General features: G+C 48.6%; 1 protein-coding gene across 3 annotated transcripts in view; it reads right to left on the bottom strand.

The window, feature by feature from the left end:
- The window catches only part of SMG5 (SMG5 nonsense mediated mRNA decay factor), a 36,059-nt gene extending 11,653 nt beyond the window's left edge, over positions 1-24,406 (bottom strand). For 2 of the 3 annotated variants that reach the window (XM_029286042.1, XM_029286044.1), the window contains exons 1-13: positions 24,293-24,406; positions 20,750-20,906; positions 18,903-18,992; positions 18,109-18,198; positions 13,156-13,234; positions 11,305-11,430; positions 9,838-9,906; positions 8,699-8,907; positions 7,040-7,177; positions 5,056-5,411; positions 4,978-5,004; positions 4,677-4,941; positions 1,791-2,012 (exon numbers count right to left, since the gene is read on the bottom strand). In XM_029286042.1, coding sequence (XP_029141875.1) covers positions 1,791-2,012; positions 4,677-4,941; positions 4,978-5,004; positions 5,056-5,411; positions 7,040-7,177; positions 8,699-8,907; positions 9,838-9,906; positions 11,305-11,430; positions 13,156-13,234; positions 18,109-18,198; positions 18,903-18,992; positions 20,750-20,906; positions 24,293-24,391 — 1,927 coding nt within the window. In that variant the 5' untranslated portion in view covers positions 24,392-24,406. The remainder of the gene's footprint in view (positions 1-1,790; positions 2,013-4,676; positions 4,942-4,977; positions 5,005-5,055; positions 5,412-7,039; positions 7,178-8,698; positions 8,908-9,837; positions 9,907-11,304; positions 11,431-13,155; positions 13,235-18,108; positions 18,199-18,902; positions 18,993-20,749; positions 20,907-24,292) is intronic. The other variant, XM_029286043.1, reaches the window with a different exon arrangement.
- Between the last annotated feature and the right edge of the window lie 1,727 nt (positions 24,407-26,133).

Genomic DNA, 26,133 nt, shown 5'->3' with positions numbered 1-26,133 from the left:
ACTGTGGGGTCCTTGGTGCTCTCTGAGCTTGGTGGTTTTCTTGCAGACGTTTCATTACCTAAACTAGTAACATCATCAATGCTAGAAGGCATTTGGGGTTATAAAAGGAGGAGGAGGAGGAGGAGGAGGAGGAGGAGGAGGAGACTGTGGGGTCCTTGATGCTCTCTGAGCTTGGTGGTTTTCTTGCAGATGTTTCATTACCCAATTAGGTAACTGTCAACGCTGCTAATACTGAATATTCTTGCTTTGACAAAATATGCAGAACTGTCTGGTACTTTTAGAGTTAATTCAGATGAGATTGAGAGAGGAGAGAAAAGCCCTCGGAAGTGAATCTTTGCCCTCCAGGTTAATTGGAAGATGTGAATCATGACCCCAAAATAGGGGAGGGGAAATGCCTGGAATGTTATGTGCAAAGGAAGGGAAATTCAGATCTTGGCATTCTCCATGCCGTGCTGACACTCCTCTACAGTAATAAAAGGCTTTTTAGGTTAAACCATGCCTGAAAGTTGTTTGAAGTGTTTCATTAGTCAGACACATGACAGTAACATCATTAGTATTGGAAGAGAATGGGGTTTTCAGGGAGGAGGAGAAGAGGAGGGGGGGAGGATGACGATGACTGTGGGGTCCTTGATGCTCTCTGAGCTTGGAGGTTTTCTTACAGACATTTCATGACCCAGCTAGGGAACATCATCAGTGTACTGATTGTCACTGATCATGGATCAAGCACAGATGATGTTCCCTAGTCTGCTAATGAAACATCTGCAAGAAAACCACCAAGCTCAGAGAACACCAAGGACCCCACGGTTCAACCCTGAGCTTCAGATATTCTCTCCAATTAGTTAAAAAGAGGGTCGGAATGACACCCAATTCTATTTTGCTCCTGCTTCTTCTGCAGAGCTGGTCCTGCCAACCAGCCCGTCTGACAGAAGATCCCCTGGGAACTGCCCTGGGCGAGAGCCCTGGTCAACCGAAAGGAGGTTGTGCGAGAGTGGACACCCTTGCCCTGACGACTTCTGTGTTCGGCCTGTTAGGACAGTCTGTGGCCCCGGAAACGAGTAGTTTTGTGTGTACCTTTTGATCCTTTCGTAGTTTGGTCGTTCCTTCTGAGGTTGACTCACACGCCGAACTGACGTCTCACAGGTTCAATAGGAACTGCAGGGGTCTTCAAACCTGGCCCTTTTATGACTTGTGGACTTCAACTCCCAGAATTCCTCAGCCAGCATGGCTGGCTGAGGAATTCTGGGAGTTGAAGTCCACAAGTCATAAAAGGGCCAAGTTTGAAGACCCTTGTCCTTGACACACAACCGCAAGGGAACCTACTGTTAACAGCTGTAAAGGGGGTCAGTAATGCGATTGACCCAATTTTACGACCTTTTTTGTGTCAATTGTTGAGCGAATGCCAGGGCCATTAAGCCGACCGATGGTTGCCTCTGGGCGTGGTTTTGCTGAAAGCCACAAATGCTGGTTTTTCAGCAAAGCAGTCGCAAAACACGGCCACCTGACGGGGGGGGGGGATGCCGCAAACGGCCATCAATGCAGCCGTGTTGCCAAGCACCCCGAGTTTAGTCACGCGGCCTGGAGACCTGACCCCCAAACGCACCCGATTCTCCTTCAGGATGTATCCGATGCAGGCCAGCACATCCAACCGTGCGAATTTTGCAGATCAGCACTGCCAAGTTGCTCTTTTCCGTGCTTCCTGACCCTTTGCCACCAAGCCAAGTTCATTCCTGATTTTGGGGGGCGGGGGGGTGTGTGTGTGTGATTCCTGTGAACCGACCCAGCGTGAGAACCCAAGGGGGGCAGAAGAGAGAAGACAGGGGGGGCCGAGAGCCGCTCGCTCACCTGCGCACACATGATGATGAGGTCGGTGTTGGTTCTCAGCCAGTCCAGGAACACCTTGACCGTCGGCAGCAGCCCTTCCCCACTTATGATTTCCAGCTTCTCTTGGAGAGAACGCTCGTTCCGGCAGGATCTGCTGCTGGAGATGCTTTCTTCCGACTCGGAAACGTCGTCTCGGACCAAGGAAACGGACTGTTAAACTCAAGAGACCGGAGGACCGAGCGAGGGGCAAAGACGCGCAGGACAGGACAGGAGCCGGCAGCTCCCTTCAATGGCAATGAGTGCGGCCAAGGGATTATTAGCATTACGTAATCCAAATACAGGTAGTCCTCGACTCGCGACCGTAATTGAGCCCAAACATTTCTGTGGCTAAGTGAGACGTTTGTTCAGTGAGTTTTGCCCCCATTTTACGACTTTTTGCCAGTTGTTAAGCGAATCGCTGCAGTTGTTCAGTTAGCAACACGGTTGTTAAGTGAACCTGGCTTCCCCGTTGAGTTTGCTTGTCAGAAGGTCGCAAAAGGGGATCACGCGACCCCCCCCAAGGTACTGCAACCGTCATAAATGTGAGTCAGTTGCCAAGCGTTTGAATTTTGATCACGTGACTGAGGGGATGCTGCAACGGACGTGTGAAAAACGGTCCTAAGTCCCTTTTTTCAGTGCCGTTGTAACTTTGAACGGTCACTAAATGAACTGCTGTAAGTCGAGGACTACCTCTATCTGCCTGACCGGAGCCATTAACGCAACCGTGAGCCAAAGACTTTGATCCGTTTTCCTGTGGAGCGTCTCCCCACAACCTGGAGACTAGCAATGCGTGGAAACCACAAGGCAAGCACCAAAACCATATTGAAATCGGATTTGAAATTAACGCTGTCTTTGCACCGGACCTCAGCCTGAGTTTCACAACCAGACTGTCAGAATCCAATTATATTTCATGTCTAGTTATCGACTATGGAAAACCCCATTTCTGCCCTCTCTGGATTCTGTCATACTGCGAAGGGGAAGGGGGATGAGCAAAGGGGTTTTATGGCTCTCACTTCCTTCATTAAAGCTTCAAAGGGACTGAATGTGGATTCTCACCCAGAGGACTGACCATAACAATAGGGCCCATCAGCTTTCATCTACTACTCTCTAAGTCTCCCTTCCGCCGGACGTGAGGAAAAGGGGGTGGAAATGTAATGCTTGGGATTGTCGCTGGAAGGACGGTGGGGTGGGGGTGGGGCTGCTTGGGAACACTTAAAACCTTGGATGGTAGGGGTTGGCCCCTCAGATCCTGTCTAGAACGCCTGCAACCATCTTCTCTTAATAAAGATGCCTGTTGGAATAGATATTCCAAGAGTTCTGTCTTCTTAAGATGTAAAGTGGGGTGGGTCCTTACACAACCAGGAAGCTCAAGCAGGCCACTTCGTCTCTGCCCTCCGAGATTCTGAGAAAGGAGCTCCCCTGAAAAGGCCCAGAGGGTCACACCGTTCCCACTCCGGCCCTTTTCAACTCCAGAGCAAGTTCACTCTGATTCGTAACTGCTTGGGGTCTCTCCCATTTCCAGAAGCAAGAGATGCCATGGGGCACCCCCTCTTCCCCCAAAGCATCACACAGTTTATGCACACAATATTATCACTTAGCTCTCTCTCTCTCTCTCTCTCTCTCTCCCTCTCTCTCTCTCTCCCTCTCTCTCTCTCCCTCTTCTCTCTCTCTCCCTCTCTCTCTCTCCCTCTCCCTCTCCCTCTCTCCCTCTCTCTCCCTCTGGACTGAAGCGCTCCCAATAAATAATCCCAGCCAAGGCAACGTCCAGCATAAAAAGGGCTGCACTCCGCCACGGACAAGTAGCCCTCGACTTACAAGCACAACTGAGGCCACATTTTTTGTGCTCGAGTGAGACATTTGTGAAGGGCAATTCGGCTCCATTTTACGAACTTTCCTGCCACAGTTCGGTGAATCACCGCAGCTGTGAAGTTAGTAACACGGCATGTCAGAATCCAATTATATTTCAATTCTAGCTACCGACTCTGAAAAAAGACCCATTTCTTACTCTCTCTGGATTCTGTCATACTACGAAAGGGGAGGATAAGCAAGGGGGTTTATGACTCTCACTTCCTTCATGTAAACTACAAAAGACTGGATGTGATTCTTATCAAGAGGACTGACCATAAAAATATGGCCATAGCCTTTCATCTACTCTCTCTCTCTGAAGTCTCCCTTCTGCTGGCAGGGAGGAAAAAGGGGGTGGAAATGTAACGCCTTGGAAGGACGGTGGGGTGGGGGCTGCTTGGGAACACTTAAAACCTTGAATGGTAGAGGTTGGCCCCTCAGATCCTGTCTAGAATGCCTGCAACCATCTTCTCTTAATAAAGATGCCTGTTGGAAGAGATATTCCAAGAGTTCTTAAGATGTAAAGTGGGGTGGGTCCTTATATGGCGGTTAAGTCAATCTGGTTTTCCCAGATTATGGGAGGGCCGCAAAAGTGGATCCCACGGCCCTGGGACACAACGACCGTCGTAAATATGAGCCGGTTCCCAAGCATTTGAATTTTGATCACGTGGCCACGGGGGAGGCTGCCATGGGTGTTAAGTGTGAAAAACGGTCCTAAGTTGCTTTTTTTCAGCGCCGTCGTAATTTTGAATGAATCGTTACAAGTCGAGGACTACCTGTACAGAGACATCCACCCGTTTGCAGGTGTCTTGAGGAGGGACTTGTGCCCCGGATCAACAGCCAGTTTTATCACGGGCCTACACTGGGAATATTCAGCCCGAGAGGCAGATTCCTGCCCCACAGGTAAACCCTGCTTCCCCTTCCCTGCCCCTCCGCCTGTCTTCCCCAACCAGCACCTCTTTGCAGCTCACCTGGCTCAGGTGCAGCGGGCCTCTCCACGTCCCCATTTACGCAAGGCTTGCCATCTCCTGCCGCTTCCTTCGGGGCGGGCGGCCCACAGCCCGGTTTGAGGAGGACGTTGCTAAAAGTGGGGGCCAGCCGGAAGCATCGCTTGGTCTGGAAGAGCTGCGTGGACATGGCCTGCAGGTTGCTGGCGATGCTGGCCTCGCTGCTGCCCAAGGAGCCTGGCCCGTTGGCCACGGGCTCTGGAGGGTCCGTCTTGGCAAGGCCAGGGCCCTTCGAGTCCGGCAGACCACCCCCTTCACCTGCCACCAAGTCCGGGGCTCCCCTGGTCCCGTTCTTGACCCCCCCAGGCCGGCCGTCCCCTTCGGCCTCGGCCTCCGCTGCCACCTCCTCCTCCTCCTCCATGTCCTCCAGATCTGAACGGGACTCCTGGCTGTTCATGTCGGAATCGGTTTCCATGTCAAAAGCCGCCTCGGCCTCCTCGTCGCTCTTCTCGGAGCCGGTATCCGAGGCGCCGCTTGCTTTGGTGGACTCCGGGCTGGAATCCGAATCGAAGCCCTCGCTCAGATCGCTCTCGTCCAGCTTCTGGGCCCGGCGGCGACGGCGCAGGCAAGATAGGCGCGAGTACTTCTTGCCCTTTGGGCTGTCGTTCTGGCGGGGTTCCCCTGGGGCTCGGTGGACGGCCGAGTCGGCCTCCGTTTCTCTCTCGACTGAGTTCGCCGACTCCCGGACCTCGGGGTCCTCTGCAAGGACAGCCAAGCACAGCTGCAGCTCACAACCCCCGAGCCGCAGCAGACCCCCCCACACTCTGAGCCATCGATCGTTCTGGCAGAAAGGATATGCTGTGGACCCCGTTGGTCAAGGAATCCAGCCGGCGAGGTCCTTTTCTGCCGCGGTGCCCACCCTCTGGAACATCATACCTCTCGAGGTGAGACCCACCCCACCCTCTTGGCCTTCCAAAAGGGAAACTGAACAAGGAGAGAAGCAACCTAGAACTAAGGGGAAATTATGTAATGGCTTGCCTCCAGAAGTGGTGGGTGCTCCATCACTGGGGGTTTTTAAGAAGAGACTGGATATAGCCATTGGTCTGAAATGGTCGAGGGTCTCCTGCTTGATTAAGGGGGCGGATTAGAGCAGGGCTTTTCAACCTTTTCACCCATTGTACCACTTTTAGAATATGGCAATATCCGAGTACCACCAGTCGCCTAGCAAGGTGTCATAAACTTCCTCCTGTCCGAGGTTTCCATTGTTGTGAGCATTTCTGTTGAGGGTTGGCAGCAGGGGTGGGGTGGGGGGTGTTTGGTTTTTATTCCCCCCGTCTGCTGGGTGGTTGCAGCAGGTTTTGGTCACTTCACATGACCCTGGGACACTGTGACCGTCATAAATATGAATCAGTTGCCAAGCATCTGAATGTAAATCACAAGACCCTGGAGAGGCTGCAACATTCCAGCTGATTGGTGCTTCTTCTGGGCTCAGCAGAAGCGCCAGGATCAGTGCCGAACTCCAGCTGGAGCCTGGCGCTGATCCTGGCGCTTCCATTGAGCCCTGACAGCCCCGAAGACGCGCAGATCAGCTAGAAAGCAGCACTGATCCTGGTGCTTCCGCTGAGCCCTGTCAGCCCTGCAGCTCCAGCCGTCTCTCGCTCAGGCTTGTGCGGTGCTGCCACCGGTTCAGCTCATTCCCCTCCCCTGCTACCACTTTTCTAGGATGGTCACGTACCACCTGCCAGGTGCCAATGTACCCCAGGTGGTACCCGTACCACTGGCTGAAAAGCCCTGGATTAGAGGACTCTAAGTCTGTCTCTTTCGAACAGCCACTATGTCTCAGAACAGCCAAACTCACAGAACTGTTAATCTAGAAGTAAAATTAGGATTCCCAGTTAGACTAGAAACCAGGAGACTCTGAGTTCTAGTCCCGCTTTAAGTATGAAAGCCAGCTGGGTGACCTTGGGCCAATCCTCAGGCGACCGTGAGTTCTAGCCTCACCTGAGGCATCCAAGCTGGCTGGGCAACTTTGGCTTAACCACTGGGAGACAGAGAGTTCTAGTTCTGCCTTAGTCATGAAAGCGGGCTGGATGACTTTGGGCCAATCATCTCTTAGCCCAACCACAGATGGTTGTGAGGAAAATAGTAGGAAGGAGTATTAGTCATGTTCACTGACTTGAGGGGTTTATAAAAAAATAATAATAAAGGTGGGATAGAATTAACACAAATATGCTGCCTTAAGCACTCAGAAACATAACCTGTTAGTCAACTGGGCGGCATGTTGGTTCTCCATGCATTGCTCTTAAGAGATGGGTCAAGGGGGGGGGGGTCTGACCCCAGCTACTTTGCCCCAAAAGAGCAGCTCTCCAGGAAAGACGTGTGCTTACCGGTGCCGTCGTTCTGGAAGGCTGGAACTGGGTTTTCTCCTTCTTCCAGTTCGGCCTGGAGGCGGATGTTGACATGGTTAATCAGGTGTGAAAAGAGGGCCAGGGTGAAGGCAATGGCTGCACTGTACTGTTTGGAGCCTGCAGAGAAAATGAGAACCAGCCACGGTTACAACTGGATTCAGAAAAGACGACAACCATGTTCAAAGAGCACACAATGCCCAAATTGGAAAAAAAAATCCACATGCTGCTTTAACATTTATAAAATTTATTCCCCCCCCCCATCTTACCATACAGTAACTCTGGGCAGCTTACAGTTATGTGTAAGCTAAAATATAAAAAGTTAAAAACAAAGGAACATCAAAACCAATTAACATACAATTGTTATCAAGCAACTGGTGCAAAGAGGGGCTGGCTGCCCATGTTAGCTGAACCACAGCGGAAAGACACTTACTGTCCTCAGGTTAAGGAATGAATAATGTGTGGAGTTGTTTACCAATTTTTGAAATGCCTTTATATTCTAAAAATGGGAAGGTGGAGCAATGGGTTTCTACATAGATTAGATGTAAGTTTAAGGACCGAATTCATCTTATATTGATATTACATTGGTCTTCTTTCTTTGCTGGACTTTTTTTGGGGGGGGGTTTTCCCCTTGAAAATGTTTTGATTCTCCTCCAAGAAACTTCTTCAGTTTTGACTGAAGCAAAGTCAGAATGGAAGAAGCTTCTTGGAGGAGAAGCGAAATGTTTCAAGGAAAAAAAAAAACCCAGGAAAGTCCATTGGGGTTTTGGAAAAGCATTTTGGGGACAACCATGATCTGGAGGATTGAGCATCTCCACAGACAGAGTCTACTTGTTATGTACTGCACTGGCCACTTTTAGCAACATAGGTAGTCCCTGACGTACGACCACAACTGAGCCCACAATTTCTGTTGTTAAATGAGACATTCGTTAAGTGAATCCTGCTCCATTTTACAACCTTTCTTACCACGTTTGTTAAGCGAATCACTTCAGTTGTTCATTTATTAACAGGGTTATTATTACGTGAATCTGATTTTTCCATCGTCTTTGCTTGTCAGAAGCTCGCAAAAGGGGAACAAAAAACCCCGGGATGTTGCAACCGTCATAAATATGAGTCAGTTGCCGAGCATCCAAATTTTGATCATGTAACCATGGGAATGCCGCAATGGTCCTAGGTTTGAAAAACGGTCATAAGTCACTTTTTTCCACCGCCGTTGTAACTTTGATCAGTCACGAAACAAACTGTTGTAAGTTGCGGACTACCTGTAAGGTGGAGGAGGAGTCAGGAGAGACCCCACCACAAGCAGGCCTCCAGGGAAACTCACCACCCCACCTGAGGGGGTGGAAGGAAACATTCCTTACAGGAGGGGTCCCCAAACCCCTGGTCCATGAAGCGGCACTGGGCCGCAGCATGCCAGCAACTGGTTTGCGCAAACAAGCGAAGCCCCTTCTGCAGGATGCAGGCAGCACAAGAATCCACGCTCCCTCCAGGCCACAGAAAAGCCTTTCTCCACGGAACTGGTCCCTGGTGCCCAAAAGGTTGGGGTGTGTGTGTGTGTGTGCTGCTTTATAGTAACCCAGAATATCGTTAATCCGGAACCCGGAGCCTCCTGGCTCTGAGCCTGCAAGCTGTGCCAATCACCTGCCCTCTTGAGGCTGTGAACGCTCATCAGGCAGACGACAATCATGCGGAAGATGAGCAGGTCCGGCAGGAAGGAGCAGCCGTTCTCCCATTCCTCCTCCTCCTCCGTGGTGGAGCTGGTGTGGGGTGAGGAGGACAGGTAGAAAAGGCAGAGGTTGAATTCTTCCAGGACTGACTGGCAGAGGGAGGTCAGCTCCGAGTCGGCAGAACTGAGAAGAGAGAGAGAGAGAGAGAGAAAAGGCAGAGGATTGAGCCACCGCTACAACCAGGAGGCAGCCACAATTGTGTAGAAAACTCAGCTCGGGAAACCAGGGGAAGTGTGAGAACCTGAACAGGGTCCTCGCGGCAAATCCGCAACAGGGCTCCATCTGAACCAAGAGCCCACCGAACGTGTGTGTGTGGTGTGTGTTCAACTGCAAGATCACAGACCCAAGAAAGAAAAAGAGGGCCACTAAGAGAAGCCAAAAAACTGAAGGTAGCTAAGAAAACAACTGTCAGAATCCAATTATATTTCATGTCTAGTTATTGACTATGGAAAACCCCATTTCTGCCCTCTCTGGATTCTGTCATACTACGAAGGGGAAGGGGGATGAGCAAAGGGGTTTTATGGCTCTCACTTCCTTCATTAAAACTTCAAAGGGACTGAATGTGGATCTCACCAAGAGGACTGACCATAACAATATGGCCCATCAGCTTTCATCTACTTGGCAGTAAGGGAAAAGGGGGGGGAACAATGCAGCGCCTGGAGTCTGGGAAAATAGAGGAGGAGGATCGTCGCCCAGAAGAACTGGGGGGTGCGGGGGAGCCTGCTTGAAAACACTTAACACATTGAAGGGTGGGAGAGAATTCCTCAGATCCTGTCTAGCACGCCTACAATAATTTTCTCTTAATAAATATGCCTGTTGGAAAAGATATTCCAAGAGTTCTGTCTTCTTAAGATGTAAAGCGAGGTGGGTCCTTACAACAACACTAAATAGACTCTAACTTACTAATATGGCAGCTGTTACGCCATGCAGGGAACCATAGGCTGCTGTGGAGTAGAATAGCCCTGGTTCTCCCACCAAGGAAGGCCATCATGGAAACTTTTCTTAAATAGTGGTGTTTACGGCATCAGGAGGTTTCACAGGGGAGAATCTTACCTGCTCTTTGGCTGAAAGAGGCTCTGCAAATACATGAAGCTCACCAGCAACCTTTTAATGTCTTTGCACCTGCCAAATTTGAGAGGGTGGGAAGGAGAAAGAGGGAGCGTTTAGCAGGTTTTGATACACGTCAGACAAACGTCGTGAATTTTTTCACTCCTTTAATTGCTTTTGGCAAGGGGGAAAAAAATGACTGGAGGGAAATCTTGGTGAAACTCTGCCAAGTGAAAAATCTTATCTCTCTGAATCGATGTGATCTTTGGACAAAGCAATGTTTAAAACTTCTCTTAAAAACCTTAAATTTCAGAATCTTTGGCCTCAAAAAGAAGAGCTCCTGAGAACTGGAACCGCAGTTACTACCTGAATTCTGCCCCTTTCACACACATACAAAATATTTCTACATAATTCCTGAGAGGGAATCCTAGCTGAGACAAAGAATTCTACATTTTTCCATACATGTTGTCCTCGACTTACGCCCACAGTTGAGCCCAAAATGCTAAGCGAGACAGTTAAGCGAGTTTCGCCCCATTTTACAACCTTTCTTGCCACAGTTGTTAAATGAATCACTGAAGTTGTTAAGTTAGTAGCATGGTTAAGTGGATCTGGTTTCCTCATTGACACTGCTGGTCAGGAGTTCGTCAAAGGGAACGCTGCAACCGTCATAAATACGAGTCCGTTGCCAAGCGCCTAAATTTTGATCACGTGACCATGAGGGGGGGATGCTGCAACGGTCGTAAGTGTGAAAAACAGTCCTAAATCACTTTTGTCAGCACCATTGTAACTTTGAATGGTCACTAAATGAACTGTTGTAAGTCGAGGACAACCAGTACATATTTGCACACAAGGACCGCTTTATGCTGAACAAACTGGTTTCCTTAGAGCTAAACTTTGGCCGTCCAAGGCAAGTCTAATCTGAGATCTAAGATTATTGCCCCAGGGCTTCCTTGTTATGAATGATGGTCTAGCACTCGCAGGGCAAAGGGTAAAAACAGACACAATTTAAGCTGGTTCACCTCACTTAGCAATCTCATTGAGCGAGGTGATTTTTCTGCAAATTATCAGCCAAAAGAAAGTGGGTAAGTTGTTTTTTTTCACCCCAAGATTTTTTCCATCCTCAGCAACTTTAAGATATGTGAACTTCAACTCCCAGAATTCCCCAGCCAGCCGTGCTGACTGGAGAATTCTGGGAATTGAACTCCACACATCTTAGTTGCCAAGCTTGAAAACCACCGCAAAAAAAGAACTGAGTCATCAACGCTGCATCCTCCAGTGATGTCTTCAGCCATAAAAGAGTCAGAAAATGGCTGATTTAAATAGGTTTGGGCAGGATAAGCTGTCTTCAGTGCCCAACTACAGCAAGAGCTGTCGATCCGACGACTGACTGGTCATTCCGGTTTGTGTCCACCTTGGAATGTCGACTGGAGGCGGAGTGAAATTCTCCAGGGCCTGCGGGGACTGCCTTCTCACCTTTTTCTGCTGGAAGACAGCTTCCGTGTCTCGCATTTTTTCAGCTGGTGATACATTTTGGCTGCCTTGTCGTAGAGGCGCTTGAGATTCCCGTAAGCGCCTTCAAAGGACACTTCCGACTGGATGCTAAACAGGGGAGCGAAGCCCAAGGGAGAAGAAAAATTATTTTCTCAATCAGACTCTCCCAAGGAACAGCCTTAATTCTGCTTTAAACATCCTGTGCTTGGCAAGAAGTTTAAAACAGAATTAAAGGCCAGAATAAACGGCTGCTGCAGTCAATTTATTCAAGGAAGACATCTTCCTTCCTTCCTCCCCTTTCCTCCTCCCTTCCTCCACTCCTTCCTTCCTCCCTCTCCTTCCTTCCCTCCCTTCTCCTTCCTTCCTCCCCTTTCCTCCTCCCTTCCTCCCTTCCCTCCTCCATTCCTCCACTCCTTCCTTCCTCCCTCTCTCCTTCCTTCCCTCTTCTCCTTCCTTCCTCCCCTTTCCTCCTCCCTTCCTCCACTCCCCCTTCCTTCCTCCCTTCCCTCCTCCATTCCTCCACTCCTTCCTTCCTCCCTCTCTCTCCTTCCTTCCCTCCATCTCCTTCCTTCCTTGCTTTTCCTCCTCCCTTCCTCCACTGCCCTTCCTCCACTGCCCTTCCTTCCTTCCTTCCTTCCTTCCTTCCTTCCTTCCCTTCCTTCTTTTTCCTCCTCCCTCCCTCCTTTCCCCCCTCCCAGATGATTTACTTTGGTGACTTTAGTTTCTCTCCCTTCCACAAAGGCTGCCTCTTTGCTCGTGAAACATCTAACCTAGTTCATGCTCAGTGTACCCGTTAAGGGGAATCTGGGATCTACCAAGCCTACATTCTGCAGAGGAACCACATTCCAGGCAATGGAAGTCACTGCAGAATGCTGAGCTAGGTCATGTGTGTAAAGATTTTTTTTTTTTTTTTAAAGGCTGATATTTCACCAGAACTCTTGTTCATTTAGTTAAGGAGGACACCCCAAAACGATTCATGGACGTTGGAGGCTATGAACGCCACATCACTAACCTCTGTCAGGTGTTCTGCAAATCTAACTCTACCTGCCACCTTTCTATTTAGGAAACATGGGCTGGGAATAAAACAATTCCTCAAAAAACGGCAACGGCTACTCTGCAGAGTTTCTATGAGTCGGGCTCCAGGTCGTCCTGATTTTGCTTTTCATCTAAATCAGCCTTTGTCAATCTTGGCAACTTTAAGATGAATTCCCCCCTATGCTGGCTGGCGAATTCTGGGAGTTGAAGTCCACACACTTAAAAGTTGCCAAGCTTGAGAAACACAAATAAATAAAGGGAAAGCTTGGGTTCCGAAGGACGTCCTCGGCCAGCCATCGAATCAGTTCCACCCGCTCTGGCCTCAAACATCCTTCTTCATAAAGTTCTGAGTTCCCAAAAAAGAAATAACAAAACAACAGAGCAACAGAGTGGGGGTGGTGGTCTTCTAGTCCAACCCTGTCCAAGCAGGAAAGGAAGAATGATCTTTTTTTTGTCTTGACAATATGGAGACAGGAAGAAAAGGGGACACTCTCCCACTGTGTAGCTGGAAGCCAGAATTGCCTTATTGGAAAGATAGGAGAAAAAAAACAGTATAGTTTTTTTTTTCATGGCCAGCCAGCATAGTCTACAGGGGAGGTCTCCAACCTTGGCAACTTTAAGACTTGTGGACTTCCACTCCCAGAACTCCCCAGCCAGCTGTGCTGGCTGGGGAATTCTGGGAGTGGAAGTCCACAAGTCTTAAAAGTTGCCAAGGTTGGAGACCCCCTGGTCTACAGGACACAGAGAGGGTTTGGTGCCTTTTATAAATTGTTTCTTTTCTGTAGGAGACACACTTACCAGCGCAAGTAGCAATAGGTAGCTTCCACGTTGTAGTATTTACTCCCAGCCAGGGTCCCAAGTTGGTTGAAAGGCATCCCTGTCCCCCCAAAGACAGAAAACACAGCAAACACATTCCATTATTACGCAACCTAAAGACACAAACATCCAGGGCGCCGTCCAAAGTTGTTCTACGCAATCACAACTGAGGGGGGCACGTGACATGGATTTTGTAACGTGTTACCTAAGGGAGATACTTTGCATTTTAATTTGACTTAATTTTCTCTTTTAAAATGACGTTGAGGTTCACGACAGACTGGAAGAATGTGGGGGAGCATTTTGTCCTGTGGTTGTGTGGATTGATTAGATGGCTTTTGACATGCCTAAACTGAAAAGGTCATTTACAGAAGGATGTTTGGAGACTAAGAAAAAGTTTCTTTGTGTCAACTGGCATCTGGTTATCTAACTTCAAACAAGCTTTGTAGTTGATTCACTATGCAAGGAGGGGCTTTTCTTATCTTGTCCCACCAACTTTCCTCTTTCATTTTTCTCTGTTACAGTTAACTATAAAAAGGAATGTAAAATGGGTCCTGAGGTTCTCCTTTTCATAGGGAGATCCCACTTTATCAGGGTACCCAAATAAACTGCTTTAAAGTGAAGATATAAAGGCTACTCTATTAGTAAGTGGTGATGTACTAGGATGAAAGATAGAAAATGTTTATGAAATAAAATGAGAAGAATATATTTAAGTAAGTAATATATGTATTTTAGATATTATAACTTTTGTGTAACCAAATAAAGGAAATTTGGGTTACCAGAACTTTAAATACTATGGATCTTAAAGGTTAAATTGGAATGTTGCAATTAAAAATTAAGAATGAGGTAAAACTTAAAAACAGGATATGGATATGTATAAGGAAAAAATGGATTGATAAATGCTTTAACTGAATTTGTTATAGTTAGAAATGTATTAGTTTTAGTATGATATACCAAATGGAGAAGGAATTTTTGATAATTTAACCTGAGATATGTACACATTTGTTTGTTACTGAATCATTGATTACCTAGTCACCACGTTGCTTTCCAAATACTGGGATGTTAAACTGGAAAACTAATAAAATTTGTTATATATATAAAAAAATGAACTTCCGATCCGGTTGTTTAATGGGCGGGCAAACCGAGGCAGCACCCAGGGCCAGGGGTGGCTATCACAATGGATTCTTCAGGGCCAGGGCGTGCCTGGGACCTGGTGCTCAATTTTATGCTAAAGTTCTAGTGTGGCACCAAAGCCGGTACAGATAGTCCTCGGCTTACGACCAAAACTGGGAGCAGAAATTTCCATCGCTAAGCAAGGCAGTTGTTAAGTGAATCACATCTGATTTTATGACCTCTTTTTTTGCCCCCGGTTGGGAAGCGAATCACTGCAGTTGTTGAGTGAGTTACACAGTTGTTAAGCAAATCCAGCCTCCCCCATTGGCTTTGCATGGTTAAGCAAAACACTGCAGTTAAATGAATCAAAATCGAGCTGGAAGGGACCTTGGAGGTCATCTAGCCCAACCCCCTGCTCAAGCAGGCGACCCTATACCATTTCAGACAAGTGGCTGTCCAGTCTCTTCTTAAAAGCCTCCAGTGATGATGCACCCACAACTTCTGGTGTCAAGCTGTTCCCCTGGTTAATTGTTCCCACTGTCAGAAAGTTTCTCCTTAGTTCCAAGTTGCTTCTCTCCTCGGTTAGTTTCCATCCGTTGTTTCTTGTCCTGCCTTCTGATGCTTTGGAGAACAGGTTGACCCCCCTCTTCTTTGGGGCAGCCCCTCAAATACTGGAATAATGCTATCATGTCCCCCCTAGTCCCTTTTTTTCTCTAGACCAGGGGTGTCAAACTCAATTTCATTGAGGGCCGCATCAGCATTGCGGTTGCCCTCGGGGGGCAGGGTGGGTGCAGCCTACTGGGTGGGCGTGGATGGAGTGGGTGTGGCCTACTGGGTGGGCGTGGACAGCTGTACATCGTTCGCGTCAAGGGTGCCTGGGGGGGCCTGGGCAGGAGTGGGACAGATCTGAGGGTCTCTGGCAGAAGGGGGTGGAACCGGGACAAGTGCCTAAGGCATGGTCCATTTCTTCATTCCTCACAATGGGTGACCCCTCCCCAGCATGCACCCAGGGGGCGGGGGCGACGCGGCAGGGGCTGGTTCCTCGCTGTTTCCAGACGGCCTTGTGGAGCTAAGACTGAATGCCTTTCAGCATAGATGGCCACCACAAAATTGTACCTTGGCTCCCGGCCGGCCTGGGCCAGGGCCAAGGCAGAGGGGGCCGTTCCCTAACTGTTTCCAGGATGGCTTCACGGGCCACATGAAACCACTTCGCGGGCCGCATCCGGCCCCCGGGCCTTGTGTTTGACATGTCTGCTTTAAAGTGTCCCCAAGCAAACCCCACCTCACAGTTCATCCGGACGGTTCAAATCGACCAATCCCCAGGGTTGTAAGGGTGTTAGGTCCATCGTGGGAAAGGGGAGATAACATCGGTCCAGCTCCGGTCGTAGCGCCGGAGGGGTGGGCATGGCCAGTACTGGGTGGGCATGGCCAGTTCTACATCGTTCGCGTCAAGGGGGCCTGTGGGGGCCTGGGCAGATCTGAGGGTCTCTGGCAGAAGGGGGTGGGACCGGGGCAAGTGCCAAGGCATGGTCCATTTCTTCATTTCTCACAAAGGGTGACCCCTCCCCAGCATGCCAACGCGGCAGGGGCTGGTTCCTCGCTGTTTCCAGACGGCCTTGTGGAGCTAAGACTGAATGCGTTTCAGCATAGATGGCCACCACAAAATTGTACATTGGCTCCCTCCGGCCTGGGCCAGGGCCAAGGCAGCGGGGGCCGTTCTCTGTTTCCAGGATGGCTTCGCGGGCCGCATCCGGCCCCCGGGCCTTGTGTTTGACATGTCTGCTATAGACTGACCAAACCCAAATCCTGCAACTGTTCTTCCTATGTTTTAGTCTCCAGGCCCTTAATCATCCTAGTTGCTCTGTGCAGTTTTTCCAAAGTCTCGACATCTTTTTTTGCAATGTGGTGACCAAAACTGGATGCAGTATTCCAGGTCTGGCCTTACTAAGGCTTTATAAAGTGTTACTAATATGTCAGGTGATTTTGATTCTATGCCTCATATGGTCGTGAATTGGCAATGGCGATGATGTGACCCTGGAATGCTACAGGCGTCCTAAATACACGCCGGTTGCCAAGAGCCTAAATTTTGATGGTGATGTGAGCATGAAGATGCTGTAAGGGCGAGGATTGGCTGTCACTTTTTTCAGTGACATAAATCTGAATGGTCACCAAACAAATGATTGTAAGTTGAGGACTACCTGTAACCCATTACAGGTACCTGAAGAAATGAGATAAAATGGGTGCTAATTATTGATATGAGCTTTGAGATAACCAACGTGAGCCTTCTGTTCCTTAGGGAAAGGGTGCTTTTAAAAACCCAAGTTGGTTTCTTTGACGTTAACATTGAACTTTTGAGGTTCATCAGAGATATGAAAGGTTTAATAAGTATTGACTGCAATTGCCCTGATGTTGGAGATCCCATTAAGAAGTTGCATATATTCCTTTAGATATACAGGTAATCCTAGATCAGGGGTAGGCAACCTTGGCTCTTTTATGACTCGTGGACTTCAAGTCCCAGCATGGCTCAGGAATTCTGGGAATTCTGGGAGTTGAAGTCCACGAGCCATAAAAGAGACAAGGTTGCCTACCCCTGTCTTAGATTTACAAACACAACTGAGTCCAAAATTTCTTTTGCTAAGCAAGGGATTTGTTAAGTGAATTTTGCCCCCTCTTACGACCATTCTCGACACAGTTGTCAAGTGAATCACTGAAGTTGTTAAGTTGGTAACACATTTAAGTGAATCTGGCTTGACCACTGACTAGGTTTATCGGAAAAATCACAAGCATGACTCCGGGATACTGTAACCGTCATAGATACGAGCCAGTTGCCAAGCATCTGAATTTTGATCACGTGACCCTGGGGATGCTGCGACGGTCCTACATCACCTTTTTCGGTGCCCTCGTAACTTTGAACATTCACTAAATGAACTGCTGCAACCCGAGGACTTCCTCTATTTGAATCACTGAATCCATCAAGACCTCAAGAAACGCGATGACCAAAAGATTCACATCACTAGAAGGATAAAGCTGTACCTGGTTTGTGACAGAGAACTGCTGATGGAACTCTCAGCATGTGAATCACTTTTTTTTTTTTAGAAAGTAGAGAAGTAAATTACTTTCAGCAGTACACGTCGTCCTCAAATTACGTCCACAACTGAGACCAGAATTTATGTCACTAAGTGAGAAATTTGTTGCCACTGCAGTTGATTGTGAAGGGACTCTGATTTCTCCATTGACTTTGCTGGTTAGAAGGTTGCAAAAGGGGATCACGTGACCCCGGGACACTGAAACTATCATAAATATGAACCAGTTGCCAAGTGTCTGAATTTTGATCAAGTGACCATGGAGATGCTGCAATGGTCATAAGTATGAAAAATGGTCATAAGTCACTTTTTTCAGTGCCGTTGCAACTTTGAACGGTCGAGGACTATCTGTATAGCCAAATTTTGGAGAGTTAGTTTGTCTGATGTGTTGCTCATGATTTTCTTTTGACGTAATTTAAAAAAAGCTATATAAGTGAGGACAATAAACCAGTGGAACGGCTTGCCTCCAGAAATCGTGGAGATTTTGAAGAAGAGACTGGACAGCCACTTGTCTGAGATGGTTAGGTTCTCCTGCTTGAGCAGGGGGCTGGACTAGAAGATCTCCAAGGTCCCTTCCAGCTCTATTCTATTCTATTCTATTCTATTCTGTTCTGTTCTGTTCTGTTCTATTCCATTCCAGTTGCTGACCCATATTCTATTTGTGATCAATTACAAAATACATACGTGCGTTGTTTGATCGTGCGTACCTCTATATATGCATGCCAGATTACAAAATACTCACCAATTTGTGGTGCAACAGAAAGAGCTTGATAGTAAAACCTTTCAGCCAGCAATTCTGTGTCTACACCTGCCAATTCGTTCTGATATCGAGCTGATAAGGCACAAAAGACACACAGAAGCCTTAAGAAGCACAATTGAGACGATATACATCAGAAGATACTTGACTCACTTATGTGCAAGAGTGAAACAGCGAAGCTTTATACCACCTAACTGAAAGTCATGTCATTAACTAGCACGAAAGCATTGATACCCAACGGAAAGAAAAATATACCAATCCTTTTATGTAGCTGAGCATCTGGAAATGCTTCAGACAGTAGGAGATTCCTAATCATCAAAAAATGAAATCAAAAGTCCCTAGGGCAGGGGTAGGCAACCTTGGCTCTTTTATGACTCGTGGACTTCAACTCCCAGAATTCCTGAGCCAGCATGAGGGAAACTTTGGCCCCCTCATGACTCGTGGACTTCAACTCCCAGAATTCCTGAGCCAGCATGAGGGAAACTTTGGCCCCCTCATGACTCGTGGACTTCAACTCCCAGAATTCCTGAGCCAGCATGGCTCAGTTGGAAACCTCTCCCTTTCCCCTCAGCATGGCTGGCTCAGGAATTCTGGGAGTTGAAGTCCATGAGTCATAAAAGAGCCAAGGTTGCCTACCCCTGCCCGAGGGGCTTATCTCAAACGTTAGTTACCACAACCAATATGGCCTGCTACTTAGACAGGGCTTTCCTCCCCCCGCCCCCCAATTTCAAATAAATCCAAACCTTGGGACGTGAATCCCAGGAAAATGGCTCTCTCACCTAAATCCCCCAGGTAAACGAGACATCGATGGCAAGCTATCTGAGCCCAGTCCATCTCCTTCTCTGATGCAGAGACTGGCTTCTTGCAACCTGTGGAAGAAATAATCGACAGGGCGGCACAGCGTTAAGAGCAAGGCGCTGGAGAATCAAGACAGCCCGGGCTCTATGTCGGCAATTGGCGGTCTACCTTCACACTTTGCTTACTTTGGCTCACTGTCAGACCTGCCCCAGCTGCCTCCCCCGGGAAAGAAAGACCCTCGACTCCATTCGACTGAAGTGATCTTTTACTAAGGATTAGTAGTTGCAGTAAAAGCGAGGCTAGAACTGAGTACTCCCACGCAAAAGGTACAAGTTTTCCCCTTCCATCGTTCCTCCCCCCCTTGACCAGATCATCAGTGTCCAACAGCAACCCGGTGCGATGGTTGCAATATCTTGGAAACCACTGCGTCTTAAAATGGCTTCACATTCTTTCCTTGGGGAGGGAGGGGGGGGGGCTGGATCAATCCAGTTTAACCCTTCTGGTTCCTGTCAGTGCTATTCTCTCTCCCCTACAGCCTCCTTCTTCCCTGCTGCACATCTTGCCCAAACTGCTTTGACCCCCTCCCTCCGTTGATTAGCGAAGCCATTCACTGTCACATCTCCCACGTGTGTCTCCCACACCTGCCAAATGCACAATTTAAAAATGGCCAGGGAGGATATTAAGCCTGGAAAAGCCAAAAGGCAAAACCAAAGGAAGCCTTAACTCTACAAGGGAACAGAGCAGGACTGACACAGGAATGGCTCACCCACAGGACTCAACCAAAAAACTATGGCTTGGCTTTGGTTTAGCCCAAGGGTAGGCAACCTTGGCTCTTTTATGACTGGTGGACTTCAACTCCCAGAATTCCTGAGCCAGCCATGCTGAGGGGAAAGGGGGAGTTTCCAAGCTGAGCCAGGCTGGCTCAGGAATTCTGGGAGTTGAAGTCCACCAGTCATAAAAGAGCCAAGGTTGCCTATCTCTGGTTTAGCCGGTTGTGTAAATGTACCCTACATATTTGCACGACATAATTTATGACATAATTTATGACATGATCTAAGATAACCGTATCATGAATTTAACTGCCAGGACTGTGAACACGCCACAAAATCAGCAGAATTCATTTGTTCTGATTGTAGAATGTATTCTCATTTTTATTTATGTAGATTGCAGCCTGGTGGAGAACACATCTGGGGGGAAAAAAAATCAGGTTGGGGAAAACTGGCCTAAAGGTTTTCTTAAAATGAGCTTCGAATGTCACATTTTGGGGCATTTATAACTCACTCTCTGTGCGGTCAAGTGAGAGATTTGGATGAGATTTTAAGGTGTAACCAGGACCCCAAAAGACAAAGAAGTTGAGCGTGGGCCTGAAAATTGTTAATCACACTCCATCAATTCTACAGAGAAGCCAGGGAGATGCTCATAGCAACGGTTGCCAAGGACACTAGTCATCTAGCAAGTTACGATGGGCGACAGCTTTACAGATTCCCACCAGTCAAGAGCTGAAAAAGCATGAAGGCGATGAGCAGTTATCTAATCACAAATCAAGCTATGATTATACTCTTTTCTAAGGCAATGTTTAATCTGGACATTTCTGTCTCACTTAAAACTGTCGAGGAATCTCAGGTGATTGCAGTGAAGTTGAGATGAAGACACATAATTATAAAATCCATTCCCTCCCCCTTTTAAAAGCTGCACTAGAAGACCTCCAAGGTCCCTTCCAACTCTGATTATTTTGTTGCTCATGACCTCAAAAGCATAATAAATAGGCCAGATGAGTCAAGCAATTCTTGCACAGGATGAAATCTTGAGCCTTGGCTGAAGCACTGACCTATCAGGGGATCTGTAACGTGGGTCCAGTCAATGCAGCACTGCAACTCCAGCTGATAGTGAGACTGAATGTAGAGAAGCAGGTGCTGGTAAAACCCAATGCCAGCAATCAGGTGAGTCCGGTAAGCACACTCGAGGGTGCTACGACTATGAATGTGCTGTGGGTTGGGAAACGAGAGAGAGAAAGTTAGGGTCCATCCCTAGCTTTTCATGGCAGGCAGTCCTCAACTTACGACCGCAACTGAGCCCAACATTTCTGTTGTCATGTGTCTGAGTAACGAAACACTTAAAAGGACTTTCAGGCATGTTTTCTCCTAAAAGCATTTATTAATGTTAAAGCCACATCAGCACAGCATGGAGGAATGCTTGGGACTGGTTCCTTTTCCGCTATGCATGTAATTCTAAACATTTCCCTCCCACCCTTTTTTGGGGTCATGGTTCACATCTTCCAATCAACTTGGAAGATGTGATTTACATCCGGTTTCTTTTCCCCTTCGGCCTGGTTTAACTATAAAAATGCCAGACAGCTCTGCATATTGTCAAAGCAAGAATATACAGTATTTGCAGCGTTGACATCTGTTTTAAGCAAGATAGTTAAGATAGTTCAAATCCCATATTTAGAAGAATAAAACTAGACCAGTGATGGCGAACCTTCTAGAGACCGAGTGCCCAAAAACCGCCCCCCCAACCCTGTCCCCGCTCTGCCCTGCCCTGCCCGCTGGGCCACCCACCACCTCCACAGCCCATCACAGATCACCCAGGCAGCCCAGCAGCACCATGGTGGCCACGCCCTCTGCCCGTGCCCCGCAGCATCATCTGCATGCGATGGGGCGCAAGGGCGGAGTCTTGTCCCCGCTGCCTGGCTACCATGTCCTTGGCTGCGCTGCTTCGTGTGGGCCACGCCGGGGGGGGGACTCTCCTCCAGGGGGGCTGCTGGTGAGGAGGGGGCCGTGGGAGGAGGCGGGGCTGGAGCGACGGTGCGTGTGCCCACAGAGAGGGCTCCGAGTGCCGCCTCTGGCACGCGTGCCATAGGTTCGCCACCACTGCCCTAGACACAATGACAGACATACGGCTTTGAGATTCTTTCAACCCTGATTAGTCTCCTCTGATAATCAATGGGCAGTTTTGCCCCATTTTACGGCCTTTCTTGCCACCGTTAAGCAAATCACTCCAGTTGGTAAATTAGTAAGCCAGCTGTTAAGTCAATGGTTCTCAACCTTTTTAATGCCGTGACCCCAACCGGTCATAAGTTGAGGACTAAGCCGGTCGTAAGTCGAGGACTACCCAATCGGTCGTAAGTCGAGGACTTTCCCTGCCCCTGAGCGCCGCGCATGCGTGGTTCCGCCCCCTGCACCAGCCGAGGCATAGCTGGCAAGCGGCAGAGACGGAGCAGGCCGACCACCAGCTGGCCCAGCCCAAGGGAGGTAAGGCACCCGCTGGAAAAGGGGAAAAAAAATGGCAGACAAAAAAATGGCGGACAGCCTTGCTTGGTGACCCCCGTGAAATGGCCGATCGACCCCAAATGGGGTCCCGACCCACAGGTTGAGAACCACTGTGTTAAGTGAATCTGGCTTCCCCGTTGACTTTGCTAGTCAGAAGGTCGCAAAAGGGAAACACGTGACTTTGGGACACTGCAACGGTCATAAATATAAACCAGCTGCCAAGCATCTGACTTTTGATTACGTGACCGTGGGGATGCTGCAAAGGTTGTAGCTATGAAAAACATTTTTCAGTGCCATTGTAACTTTGAACGGTCACTAAATGAACTGTTGTAAGTCGGGGGCTACCCGTGTTTCTTTCCCAAGAGATCAAGCCCAAGATTAATTCAGCAATTAAACAATTCCGTTCCTATCCATTTCAGGCCTGCTCTCCTTCTGAAGACTCCAGTGCCAACGTTATCATGGACTATACTCAACGCAGCGACGGAGCGGAATCCCCACTGATAAAGCCCAGCTGCAGTTTACTGCTGGGAGACACAAATACAGGTAGTCCTCGACTTGCAACGGTTCATTCAGTGACCATTCGGAGTTACAACAGCACTGGAAAAAAAAGGGTCTTATGACCGCTTTTCATACTTGCGATCGTTTTAGCATCCCCGTGGTCACATGATCAAGCTTGGCAACTGGCTCGTATTTATGACAGTTGTCGTGTCCCAGGATCGCGTGACCACCATTTGTAACTTTCTGATGCGCAAAGTCAATGGGAAAACCAGATTCACTTAACCACCGTGTTACTAACTTAACCACTGTGATTCACTTGACAAGGGTGGCAAGAAATAACAACTGTCTTGCTTAGCCACAGAAATTTGGGGTTCAGTTGTGGTCCTAAGCCAGTGATGGCTAACCTTTTAGAGACCGAGTGCCCAAAAACCGGCCCCCCGCTCTGCCTGCTCCGCCCACCCCCTGCCTCGCCCGCCCGCAGGGCCACATACCGCCTCCATGACCCACCGCAGCAGATTGCCCAGGCAGCCCTGAAGCCCCCTGGCAGCCACGCCCTCCGCCCACACCCGCAGCATCATCTGCATGCTATAAAGCGCGAGGGCGGAGTCTTGTTCCTGCTGCCCAGCTGCCACATCCTTGGCTGTGCTGCTCCGTGCAGGCCGCGCTCAGGGGCGACTCTCCTCCAGGGGGGCTGCTGGTGAAGGCCGTGGGGGGAGCGAGGCTGGGGTGATGGCACACGTGCCCACAGAGAGGGCTCCGAGTGCCGCCTCTGGCACGCGTGCCATAGGTTCGCCACCACTGTCCTAAGCCAAGGACTACCCATAGTTCTATAGCTTTGTTCAAAAATATACTTTAAGTATAATAGTCAACCTTTACCTCTCATTCTGAAAAGCATGGAGGCCCCCTGGATTTACCCATGCCTCTTCCACTTTCTTAGATCAATCATTAATTACTGATTCCACAATCTCTCAATTGAAAGAGACAAAAAAGCCCAAATACCTAGCCAGGCGGTAATCCTGCAACTCCCTTGCTTCAAAGTCCCAGACTGAATGAAGGATAGTGTTACCCTCCCAGAAACATTCCTCCCCTCTCTCTGGCATTTTTATTTATTGTTCTATCTTGCGGCCTTTGGTTGGCATCCAAATAAGATTCCTTTCTAGCCCAACACAGAAGGTGGCAGGAGGCTGGTTTTTTTAATTCTTTAAACTGGGGGTCCCCAACCTCAGGGCCGCAGCCCACTAGTGGACCATGAGGTTTTTGCAGCCAGGCCACGGAAATGGCGGACAAGCCGATGTGCACACACCACTTGCACGAGCAGCGGGTGAGCGCGTGCACACGTCTTCCATTGGCGTGAGCTGCGCCGGCCACTCGTGTGGAACCTTCCCCTCTCCCCTCCCCCTCCACCGGTCGGCAAAGCCGGAAAGGTTGGCGTACTCTGCTTGAAACCAAACAAATGGTATTCAAAGGAGCAGCCATGCAAACATTGAGACAACCAACTATTGAGCACAACAAATCACTAAGGCTGACCGCGGGGTAGGAAGTACTGCCGGGATCCACAAGCTGAGTGTATTGTTAACGCAAACGTGTCAGAACGCATCGCCTACCTTTTTATTTGTTTTAATCAGCTGGATGACTTCGTAGTAAACCTTCCGCCACAGCAGCTCCTCTGCTTTCCTCCCATAGTCCACAGGGTGCAGGAACATCAGCTTTACACACAGTTCGCGGAGCCTGGGGCAGGAAGGAAGAGCAGAGAGACGGAAGCTGCTTACAATTTGTCTAAAAAACATTTTTTTTCCCAGTCCTAATTATATATATGCGCCTAAGATCGGGGGGAAGGAGCCAAAAGGACTTCCTCAGATCTTGCTGTGACAAATGAGATGCCAGCGGGAGGACTTCAAGATCCCTTGGCTCATAAGCTCCTTGTATTGCAATAGCTAGCAATAGACTTATATACCGCTTCACAGCCCTCTCTAAGCGGTTTACAGATGTCAGCATTTTGCCCCCAACCATCTGGGCTCCTCATTTTACTGACCTCAGAAAGATGGAAGGCGGTGTCAACCTTGAGCTGGTCAGGATTGAACTTGCTGGCAGTGGGCAGTGTCAGCCTGCAATACTGCATTCTAACCACTGCAGCACCACGGCTCTGAAGTATATCTGCAGCTTTTGAAGACTAAGAACTGCATTCTGCTAAAAGTCAGGAAGTGTCTATCGAGGCCACTCAATCTGCAGAGCAGGACCTAGACCAGGGGTAGGCAACCTTGGCTCTTTTATGACTCATGGACTTCAACTCCCAGAATTCCTGAGTCAGTGCTGATTCAGGAATTCTGGGAGTTGAAGTCCATGAGTCATAAAAGAGCCGAGGTTGCCTACCCCTGACCTAGACCCTCATCTATGAAGCTACTTCCAAACAATATTCTGTGCAATGGAATTTACACTGAGGCTGAACCTCTGGAACATGAGCCCTAGATAGAAGCAATGCTCTGCTCTACATGAATGAACGAACAAACGAACAAACAAACAGCAAACTAGTTTTGCCACACAGGAATACAACGTTTTTATGATAAGTCTGTTATTTCCACGGAACTAATTTCCCCCCAGCAATATTTTGCCCAGACTTATTTGAGTAAAACTGCTGCCTCTTGTCCTTTCAAGACCATACATCTGGTTGAAATACAGAACAAGGAATAAAAGAAGACCCAACTTTCTTACTTGTTTCTCAGGCTGATGTTCTCTGGCTTAAATATTTCTTGATAAGCTGCCTTGTTTCCAAGAATGAGATCCAATCGATGCACTGCTTCAACCACAGCTCTACGAAAAGCACAAGTTAGGAAGAAGCTGTCGCTTGGAAATTCTTCAGTTGGACTCAGATATAATGTGAAGCTATTATATACCACCCAGAGCCCCTCTGCATCGCCCAGAATCTGTCAGTTCTGCCATCTTTGGCTTGGCACCTTGCCGATATCCTACCATCAAAAGCTAGGAGGAAGGGGGCAAGGGGGAGAACTGGCCAATGAACATGTATGGGGATATGATGGGAAATAAGGAGGAGGGGGTGACAGCTTAAGAAAGATCAGGGAGGCACAAACCAGTCTGTGCCAGTCTTCAAGGCCACGCACCCTGAGAGTGGAATGTGGATTGCCCCAAACATCTCAGCGATTCTCAAAACACCTACACGGCTCATTGACTGAAGACAAACTGGTCATGGGGGGAGGGGAAAAATTGTGACCTTTTGTGCAGGAATCTTAGTTCTAGCCTACATTTGCTGCAACCAGCAGCCTTTAGTAAAAGAACCTATCCCTTCACCCAAATGGAGTCGAGGGTCTTTCTCTCCCAGGGTCCCTGCAAGGAGAAGGTCTGACACTGTCTTTGAGGAAGATGGACAGATAATGTATGAAATATAAAGAAAATAAAATATGCTTTCTTCTTCTTGTGCCATATCCGTTAT

This window comes from Protobothrops mucrosquamatus, unplaced genomic scaffold, assembly GCF_001527695.2.
Source record: "Protobothrops mucrosquamatus isolate PMUCROS unplaced genomic scaffold, P.Mucros_1.0 scaffold2786, whole genome shotgun sequence".
NCBI lineage: Eukaryota > Metazoa > Chordata > Lepidosauria > Squamata > Viperidae > Protobothrops > Protobothrops mucrosquamatus.
Note: the sequence above shows the minus strand (reverse complement) of the source record. Positions and strands in the feature narration are given on the sequence as shown.